Source organism: Achroia grisella, unplaced genomic scaffold (assembly GCF_030625045.1).
Source record: "Achroia grisella isolate CSIRO2021 unplaced genomic scaffold, CSIRO_AGI_Agris_v1 utg918, whole genome shotgun sequence".
Classification (NCBI taxonomy): Eukaryota; Metazoa; Arthropoda; class Insecta; order Lepidoptera; family Pyralidae; genus Achroia; species Achroia grisella.
The window spans coordinates 612,923-624,414 of record NW_026713067.1 but is presented as its reverse complement, the minus strand read 5'-3'; the positions used below and the strand labels follow the sequence as shown (position 1 = coordinate 624,414).

At 30.0% G+C, this 11,492-nt stretch overlaps 1 protein-coding gene across 1 annotated transcript; it reads right to left on the bottom strand.

Annotated features, from left to right (window-relative positions):
• Window positions 1–764: 764 nt before the first annotated feature.
• LOC131854018 (uncharacterized) lies at window positions 765–4,213 on the bottom strand. The gene is made up of 4 exons (XM_059205142.1): window positions 4,142–4,213; window positions 2,812–2,877; window positions 1,694–1,864; window positions 765–979 (listed from the first exon to the last, which is right to left on the bottom strand). The coding sequence occupies exons 2-4, from the start codon at window positions 2,870–2,872 to the stop codon at window positions 765–767; spliced, it is 447 nt and encodes a 148-aa protein (XP_059061125.1). The 5' UTR covers window positions 2,873–2,877; window positions 4,142–4,213.
• Window positions 4,214–11,492: the final 7,279 nt, after the last annotated feature.

Below are 11,492 nucleotides of genomic sequence, written 5' to 3'. Positions count from 1 at the left end.
ATTAATTACTGTACTTTTAAAACAGCAAAAGAAAGTAATTAATAATAATCACATATAAGACACGCTATTCTTAGGGCCCTCTGACAGTGGCACCATACGTCATACCCGCCGCTAAATAAGTAATGAACAAACAATGGTCCGTGTGCAAGCGGCCCTATGGGAGCTTTGTATTCGTTACCTGTATTATTAGCCCTATGACGAATATTGTTAGTACCAGTGTTTAAATTGGAATTACAGAAAATGCATACAAATGCAGAATGGATAATACTTTACTAAATAAATGATAGCCCGTGACGCTTTTATATTGCAATGTTTGTATAAAAAATATAATGTGGATTGATGATCCTCTTGCTAGTAATGTACCAAGTCAGGTTGACCACCACGCGGTTCCCCCTGGAAACCGTCATGATAAATTTGTCACATTGGTCTAACTGAGTTGACCTCATGTTTATCTTATCATTCTCCACTGGTGCCCCGCCAGCGTAAACTGTTAGAGCAGGCGAGTGCACCATTCAATTAGTGGATTCCTTATTTTCTATGCACTTATCACATTAAATGTTTTGCTAATGACGATGAAAAATCAGAATGATGTCAGTCTAATTTCAATATGACAAAATTGCAACTTATTAATATCCTACTAAATTATTGTTTTTAAAAACGGGCTAAGTTTTGACTTAGACGTGTTAATATTAACATGAAGTTATGAAAGTTACATATTAAAAGAAAATATTTGATTATTTATTTATTTGATTAAGACATATGATTTATCTATAATAATGTAAAACCGCTGCTAGCGCTAAAAAGACAATGGTCATGGCGCCAGGGTCGAGCTGATCGGTACTGTTGCAGTGGTCATGGAAACACTGGCATACTGTCTCCAGATGATCGTGGTTGTTTGCGTGGTAGCATTCCTTCTCGTGGCGCACCCACCCGCAGCCGCGGGTCACGCGTAGTTCTGAGTCGTGGTGGGCTTGGTATACTGGAAACCACATTTTAATAGATGATATTTTTTATTGAAAATGTGCACCCGCCAGCGCTAAGGAGGTCAGGTCAGTCAGTACATAGTGATCAATTTTCCAGGAATTTATCATGATGGTTGCCGTGGGGAACCCGACAAGGTTCATTTCTAGCAATGGAGTATCAGGCCGGAAAGTTCCTACATTAAAAATAAAAAAACGAAAGGAGAGAAGAGAAACGAGAGGAGAGCGTCGACGATACCGTTAATGACAATATTAATATGTGACATCACATATTATTGTATTAAAATAAAACTCAACATATAACTTGCAATGACAAGGGGCGGTGAGGGTAAAATTAATGAAATTGGTTACGTTATTTATAGATAGTTATATACATATATAGATTTCAAACTACATAATTATTGTTTGCGAGTATATGTCTAAGTCGAGATGAGATTCTTATTATTAAGTCTTTAATATTAATAATGTATAGTCTTACTGAATGTTAAATTAATTATTGTCAAATTTCGACTAAGTTGTCTGCTATTTTTATATCAGACACCGTCTTTATATAACATAACAGTATTTTTTTGTATTGTTATCCGAAAATACTACATGTTTTCGCCAATCTCCACATATTTTGTCGGTTATACTCGTACGACCTCTATCTCATATACTGTACTGATGAGCAGAAATGGGTTGCTATATTATATGTATTATAAAATTTAACTAACTGGTCTGTACAATCTTGCGGCAGAAAAAGTTCACGTGAACCGGACTTGGGATAGCTCTCTCACAGTCGACGACAGGAATGATGCGAGATCGTATGTCTTCTTCTAACAAATTGGGGTCCACACATGCGCTATTGTTCGCGCTATTGCAGTAGAAACAGTATATTGAAGATGCTGTAATACAAGACAATATAATTAGCTATACTATACCATATAGTTATTTCAGTTTACTAATATTTTGGATTACTCCAGGCCATTTTAATTCTGGGGTATTTCTCGTTTAGTTATTCTGCAGTGATTCTCTCGTTTGCTGTTCTCATAATGTAATCAAAGACGTTTTGGAGAGAATCAACTAATGGATATATATACTATATGTGCTACCCAGATACGCTTTGTAATTTGGCGAATATTGGAAAAAGCAAAAGATATTTTTGTATATTCGAAACAACAAACAAAAGAAATGTTGGTCAGACGTTATACATGTCTAATACCAAAGATTTAAAAAAGTGATTATTTAATTGGACATATTGGAACATATAAATTTTACTTAAATAAGTTAGCAAATTATGTATTTTTTAATTATAATTAAATCAATTAATATTATATATAATAATTATTTGTCGACAGAGGCCATGTCCGACGTTCCGGATTGTATCTGGCGCAAAGAATTTCCCTAGCAATTCAACGTGGAAATGCTGCGAGCGTTATGGGAACCTTTAAGCCAGGTACGATACGGGACACTCTTTCCATTTAACTTTTGTGTATTTTTTTTCATTGTATATTAAGAAAAACCCCTTGTTATTGCACTATCTGAAACTTGTCTTAAATAATATTTTAGGTTATTATATTATATTTCTTAAGCTTTTTAATTTTAAGTTCTTACTTGTACAATTAAGTCGTGTAAATAAAATTCTATTCTGTATATATTATAATGTAATAAATTGATTATAATTAATTTAAATTAATAAGAATTTCATGACAAATTATAAAAGTTGTATTTCTTGGTTTAACTTAAATAACCGTTAAATGATTAATATAAGCAATAATTATAATCACTTTTATTTTATACGACACTATATTTACTGCCTGTAATAAAGCATTAAGTACAAACAAAATCTTACCTCTATAAATATAACACGTGAAAATTATTAAGGTGCAGTAGAATTTATTTGTTATTTCCATCGTATCTGAAAAGAACAGAAAACAAAACTTTGCAGATATTTAATAAAATTAAACAAAAGTCAAGACAATCCTGAATATTGTCACATAAGTTAAAGAAAATGGTTTCTAACAGATATAAAACAGTCACTTAAATCTAAAAATATAAAATTCAAGTAAGGTCTGATAAGTTAAACGTATAATCTTACTCATCTAAAGTCGACTGCATGATACAAGAGAAATAATAAATTATCTTGTATTTTGACTTTATTGTGTTTACCACTTTGTGAATGCACAGAAAGGCGAACAAAACAGTTTTTTGAACTTTACTTCAAAAGCGTGCATGAAAGGAGTTGCAAAATCCATTACATTGTTCAATACAACAAGCGAGTAATTTAAATTTAAGCTTTAGTATTTACATTTTATATTAAGTAAAAATGTGTGATAGAACAAGAAATTATAGTGATCAAAGTATTAATATTTTAAAAATTAGCTTTTTAATGAATAAATTAGGAATAGTGAATTCGCCTGCGCTAACTTTATAAGCTCTCAGGTCACCAGTGCAGGAATTAACAACGATGGTTTCGTTATCGTTTCTGAGAGAAAGTTGAAATATCCTACATTACTATGAGACCTGTACCTAGTGCCCGTCTACTTGTCTACTAAACCGTAACTAGGGGACCGGGGATATGTTGTTAGTAGTAATAACACTTCCTATTATATTAATAATAATATTATATTAATAATATTAAACAAATATTCATATATATTAATAAACTTAATGAATACCTACGTAGTACACATAGCTAAAAATAATTAGTAAGAATAGATGTCTTACGTACAATAAGTACCCAGAAATCTGATTGTTCTGGACAATCAGATTTCTGGGTATAAGAATTACACTTAAAATACAAGTAAAATAGGCTATTCCTTAAATAATTATAAAGTGACTTCTAAAATAAAATTAAAATATTTTTATAAATTACTCCGTTTAATAAATCCACTTGGAGGGGTCCAAGGGATCCAAGGGGTCCAAACTCCACAAGGGACTGTTAGTAATGTGGACTAACAGCCCCAGAGCTAGCAATGTACTGTTGGAAACCATCGTAATTCCTGATCCATAGATTCCTGATCTAACCTCATGCTCATCTTATCATCCTCCACTGGTGCCTCAGCGTATAACGTTATCGCAGGCGACTATGCAATTCATTATGATCCATAAAAAAATTGTGTTTTATAAAAGAAGTTTGAATTCTAATAAATAAACATATAAACAAAATAGATAACAATTACCTCATTCACTCGCACTAGATTTATAAAATAATATTATTTAGGATACACAACGACCATTGTTCACTAGTCGTACAAAACTGAACTGAGTGTTGTAATTGTAATACGTACTTACGATACGCGCTGTACGCCGATCTAACAATTTTAATCATGTGTTTATTTGACTATTTCCTAAAGGAGTGTTTGCATTATTTTAACAAATTTTATTATGATTTCTTTTTTGTTCATAAAATTATTTATCATTATGTAACCATTGATAAAGTAGTGATAAGGTACTAGATCGATTATTTCTCCTACATTTTATTGCTGTAGTGTAGGAGTATAACTAGATATGAGTACATGTACTTTTGAAATTATCTGCCTATTTATTACCTTTTTACTAACATAATTTACATGACATATATATATTTACGTACATACATACACCTACGTTAAAAGTTTTTACGTAGGTGTATGGATGACAAAAAGATAGATTAGACAGAATAAACCATTTATCTACTCTGTACAGCTATTAACTTCAGCCCCATGCTCAACCTACTTTTGATTTAATAATTCCTTTAGAAACATATTTTAGGTAGGTTGGATAACGTCCATTCTGGTCAAGGATCTCCTGGAAACCATCTTGGTTTATTCTTGGTCTCACACACAGATTTAATGTACAATGTAGATTTTTAACATTTATATTAAATATAAATTTAAAATTTATATTAAACTAACTTATTTTGGGTATAATAATGATTAGTGACTGCACACTATAGCTAATAATGTCCGGATGTGTGTTTACGTTCTACTTTACAGTGTAAAGTTCATTGTAACAATACAGATGATAATGACTTTAAAAATTAGGTGACGAGTACTAATACTATAGCATTCTATTTATTTCATTTTAATGCAAATAATTTAAAAATACATATTACGGACTTAACATCTTGCGGCATTATCTACCACTCGAATATGGGTGATGAAAAAATTTACTTTTTTTTAGTAAATATAAATAGATGGTGATGAAAAAATTTAGGCTTTTTTTTGATACTGTGACGAATATAAATAGAGAAAGAGAACTGAACACGATAAAATAAATCATTATATGTTGAATATTAAGCCATATTCCCTTTCTGGCTGCACATTCGAGGGGCGAACGGTTTCCTGCTACGTTACACTGGTTTTATTCGGATTAAAAATAGTTAATAACGTTTTTGTATGTAAACTGGTATAGAATATACATAAAATGGTTCGAGCAGGTTGCAAAATAAGTCAGTGTAAACGACATTTAACCTTTGATTGGAAACAGATTAGATTTAAACAAACACAAAATTTAAAATAAAGTGTACCAGAATACATTAGTGAAAGCCGCACCGAAATAGGTGAAGCCATTTCAGAGATTAACGAGCACAAACGTAGAGATAAGAATACTATAAGCTATTTTTATGACCTCAGTAATATAAATGTAAAATGTACAAATGATTAATATTTAATGTACGTACAGACTACATTAAATATTAATAATAATATTTAATGTATGTAGCAGAGTAATATGCTCTATGTATTTTATTAATAATAAAAATACATAAAATGGACAAAATACCCTTGATTTAAACTTAGATGATTTACGATAACTTTTAAAATAGTATTTTAGTGAATGTATTTATAATGTATTCCTATGAATAAATAATAGTATATGTATAAATATATGATCAACTACATTAGCTGCTTATCAATGACCTCTAACACGCGATTGGTATCCCCAAACATACAATAGATAGATACTTATTTGTGTCACTATAAGGAAAGATACTATAATATATACATGAGGTATATAGATATTATATATTGAATATTGTGTATTCAATATATTATATATATAACTTATGAACTATATATATAACTTATGAACTTGTGATCATACTTAATGTGTACAGCTATAATTACACAATTGACTAAACAATGTCAATTTTATAGTGCACTAATAAACTGAGGTAAATTTCGTAGAAAGTGTCTGCTTAGGTACCGTCGAATACTCACTTATTTTTACCGCGGATTGTTTATTAACCGATGTGTTTAAGTTCATATCGTGGATAGGCAAGATATGTCAGTAAATTTCAGTAGGGTAATAAATCCGTAATATGGGATACTTATTCAGGAACAGCAATGCGTAAGTCTTTTTAAATTTTAATGCACGATAATGGTATAATGCATCCACCTACACTAATAGTATACGCTGGCGGGGCATCAGTGAAGGATGATAAGATGAGCATGAGGTCAGGTTAGCTGGCTCATCGTAACAAATTTACCAAGAATTTTTTATGCTAATGGTATCCAACGTGGTGGTTTTAAATTAAATTATATTCAGAATACAGCTGATTTAGTGCAGAATAATGACCGAGAAAATAAATAGATAGAACATCAGCTATAAAACAGCACATGTTTATAATTTTAAGTGGATACAAATTAACAAATATGAAAAATAAATGCTTATAGATAGAAGATATATTTGTAGCTAGCTTTTGGCCGCGGCTTCGCTCGCGGTAATTTATTCCCTTAGGGATGGAATTTATCAAAATCCTTTCTTAGGAGACGCCTACGTCATAGTAGTTTTATGCATGCAAAGTCTCAGCCCGATCGGTTTAAAATTGACAAAGTTTCATATAAACTTTCATCCCCTATTTTATCCCTTTGGTGGAAAAGTTAATCAAAATCCTTTTTTAGCGGATGCCTACGTCATAATATCTACCTGAATGCCAAATTTCAGCCCGATCCGTCCAGTGTTTTGGGCTGTGCGTTGATAGATCACTACGTCAGTCACCATATCAAAGAAAAGACATAAACAATATATTAGAGAACGTATAATTACAACAAGGCGACCTTAGCTAACAGCAATCTATGATATAAATATGAATAATAAAAGTTTCCATATCATAATATCAAGATGTCTGGTGGCGATCTTTCAATGATATTCGATCCTGGTATTCATATATGGCTTCAGGACTCTGCGATTTGCAACAGTAAACAGGACTTATCAATAAAAGCATTTACACACGAACCTAACCTCAATGAAGACAATAAAGCAGTAGTGGAAAGTGTTTAAAAATTACCTTGTACGTAGGGAAGTCATCATTAATTAATAGATTATTTATTTTTCTGACCATCATTACTAGAAGCTTGATCTACATATTGCGACATGTATTTCGCTTTTGAACGTCGCCTTAGATCACCTCATGTGTTGCCTACACTTTGATCTAAGGCGTTTCTCAATATTACTTAAAAATCACAACCGATTTTAGGGCAGTGTGTAGACACTTTAGGTATCATATGCTAACTCCTTATTAGTATATATATCTCATTCATTAATATTATGTAATATTATCTTATCTGTGTTAATATACAAATTTATACAAATACTTGCAAGATATGTACATAGGTATAAAACATAGCATTGGCGGCTTTTGATAGTGGGTGGTGGACTCACAAAAAATAACATTTAGACGATGCCCTAATTAAGAATATTGTAATAAATATTATTTCTATTCTATATATTGTTTCAGAATAAAAATGTTATAGAACATTTTTGTTAAATATATGTATTTAATTTATGTAACGTAATGTAGGTAGTATTTATAGCAGTTAGTATTTAAGTCTATTTTAATTAAAAATAATCGTTTGAAGGTTAACTAAATAAATAATTTAGTTAACCTTCAAACGAGACATTTTATTTCCCATGTTATGTAGATTTCATTAAAAGCTGTACCTATCAAATATTAAAAAAATGTTATATCTTACATAAGTTTACTAATGATTTCACATTATGTGTAAAAATATTGTTGTAGAAAAGATTAAACTTAAAGCCTACAGATCGACAAAAAACTATTCAGATTGTGATTGAAATTTACAAGAACTTTACCAATGTATCAATATCTCGCTGAAGGCGTCTATTTTTTATTGTTTACACAAGTTTCAAGGGCTATACACAATATTCTAGTAAATATGGAAATGAGTGGGATTCAAAAAGTTTTTGTAATCATTCTTTTTTTTGTTTGAATGCTATTGTACTACCTATGCTATTGTAATACACCATTTTAGCATGAAGTAGGTAGTGTCTTATCTATATAAGTATGAAGCACTTAAATTTTTTTTCATTTGACCCTACTGGTTCGATATAAGGTACCATTCAAATAACAATTTCTAAAAATTTTAAATCGCGATCTCGAACTTATAGAGCAGGTATAAAAGGTTATAAAATATTTCATGTGCCTATTTTATTGCTATTATATTATTACTAGGGCTACAAATAAGTAGTTTAATTTTAATATTATTAATCGTTAAGTGAAACTAAAAGAAGATACATTTCCTACTTTTAATATTTGTGTTGTATAGAATAAAAAAATCTGCCTGGTTTGAAAACCGAGACGTGCGTGTGTGAGTTAAACATATATTTTACGATATTTGGTGTTGTGTTAATTCACACATATGAATGTAATAAGAGTTATATTAAATAAAATGGAATGTATTAAACTCAATAGATAAAATAAATATTGACTTAGTTCCAATATTGCTAATGCATTCATCGACTACAATTGGATCACTAATCTATCTATCTTGTCCTGACTAACTTCTACCACGCGGCGATGCTTTCAAACATGCATTTATAGAAAATCTTGTAAAAATCAATTCTAATAAATGCATTTTTTAGGATAAATAATCTAAATCGTTAAGATCTACATCATCTAAATGGGATATTTACATTTTCATGATAATACTTGTTTATGAGCTCCCAGTAAAAGAAATAAAAGATTTAGGTACTTCAAATATTAAGTCTAACTGCAGCTACTTATAAATCTTCTGTGTTTTTCACTAATGGTCGATTGACATTACAACGATTTATTGTAGTAATATCACCGTGCAATCTGTTTCTGTAGCTATAACGAATTTGTGGCTGAAAATTGGTGCAGACATTTTGGTTGGTTGGACACAAATTTTCATAGCTATACCTAACATTGGCAATCATAATGATAAAATAACATTGTTGGTATTTCCCTGACTAAAGATATACATAAAGAACTGTGTTTGCTGTACGGAGCTGTGCTTCATGTACGGAGAACATCAATTCACTACATTTAACGGAATTGCTTCAATTAAGCGAAGTGCTGTATGCACACATCGTTGTATTTGCTGTTTGTCACCATCAATGGTTGGTTGTTAATTCAAATTGGTTTATTCGAATATTGCTAACATTTTAATCCTTTAGAACGAAAATCACAGTGTTAATCAATATGAATCCATCTCACACCATTGATATAGAAAACGTTCCCAATTTATATTTCGGTGATTACTATTTGAAAGATTTCAAATATATAAGCCATGAAGCAATAAGAGGAAATAGAAAGAAGATATTTAAGAATATCGATCATCTAGAAGATGTAAATGTTGTAAAATGTCGGTCTCTTTGGTATATATGGGTTAAGGAAGTATTGAATGGTGCGAAGCAGTTTTTCTATGAGGGCTCTCTCCATGGAGTCAGGTAAGGTTATAATATTGATTCGTCGATTCAACTGATAAAATTGAAAAGATAAATATGATGAAATGTTTATGTCGTGTACGTGGAACACCATTATTATATTTACCCACAACACAAACATTCTATATTTTCACGTATAATGTCAACGTATAACAAATACAATTACATTGATAAGATATTATTCTAAAAACACATATAAAACGAAACTCTATCATATTCTTAATCACAACCTATATTATCATTGAATACATGTTAATTATATACATCATTATTATACAAAACACACAAGTGTCAATTCAATGTTATAATATTTGTAATTCTTAAAGTTGTTTTTAAAATTGTTCTAAATATATTGTGAAATTTATAATATTTGATTTTTTGATAATACTTTTCTATGCTTCTTTTTTATTTTTTTTTAAATTAATCCTTATTCTGTTTGCCAAATTATATTTTATTTTCTTTTGCTAAGTCACTATTTTTATTGGCTTTCTCTAGATATGTGTTGATTAATGTATTAGAGATATCCAATTGGTTTTCTAATAAATATATAAATTTTTATGATGTTTTTTCGACATGAAATTTTATTTTTATATTGAAAAAATACAACTTAAAAACAAACAATTACTTACATTAAAAAAAAAAATTTTCTCAGTTAATATTACTAATAATCATTGAATACATGTTAATATATTTAAACTATAAATATATCGAGACAGACTTTGAACCCCAAAAATTTTATATTTAAAAGAGCGATTTTATTTTTGTTCTTCTTGTGATGTAACAGCTTACGAAATTACAAGTTTTTTTAAAGTGATTAATTTTAATTTTGTTTGAAATATTCTTTTCTAGAGAACCGACTTTCAGCAGAAAGGAGCGTGCCGTTTGGATTCTGATCATAGCTATCAGTATAGCAATATGCGCCGCCAACATCATTCAGCTTTTCCTGAAGTGGACCTCCACGCCCTTCGTGAATGTTCTAGACTCCTTACAAACACCTATTTGGGCGGTGCCTTTCCCAACTGTGATTTTGTGTCCACATTTACACGTCAAATTATCTTTTGTCAATTTAAATTTTTCAATTTAAAAATTGAGCGAATCACTGGTTTTTTATTATATCAGTTTGCGTTAGTTTTTTTACCTTACCTTACGCGATATCTTGACCTATTCATAACTTATCCTACTTTCCTGCGAATTCTTTTTGATATCACTATTGATTTATATACTATTTTCTGTTTAAAATATTTCGTTTTCTACAGAAAAAAGTATAGGTTGGGAACTCATTAAATATTGATAAGAGGCCTATTACAAAATGATGCCGCTCAACTTTAGGATTAATCGCATGGATTTAAGCACACATACAGTAATACACGCACACAGCAAATAACCGTGTAGCTCAATCGGTGTGGATTTAGTATGAACCATTTTGATCCTTGTAATATTTTAATTAATAATGTGAATGTACAACTGCATAAACTACTTATTGAAATAACGTGATTTATCTTAATTATCAAAGTAATAATTATTTTTTTATTATATTATTCCTAGAGTAATGTCAGGATGAAAAATTGGAATAAAAGCCAAAACCTTAAGTAATATGAGTAACAAATAATTGGGACAGGAAGATGAAATTACTATAACATAAATTTACTAATTAATTCTGAATTAATTCAGTTTATTTATTAATAGATACAATATAATTTATTATAAGCGGATACATTATTGCCATATTCACTTGTTCTAAATATTATACTTAGCAAATAATTATTTTATTTATATATAATAGTTGTGTTTTCAAGGCTTGTTTTGATTTAAAAGTCCCATCCTTATATGCATATTAGGTGT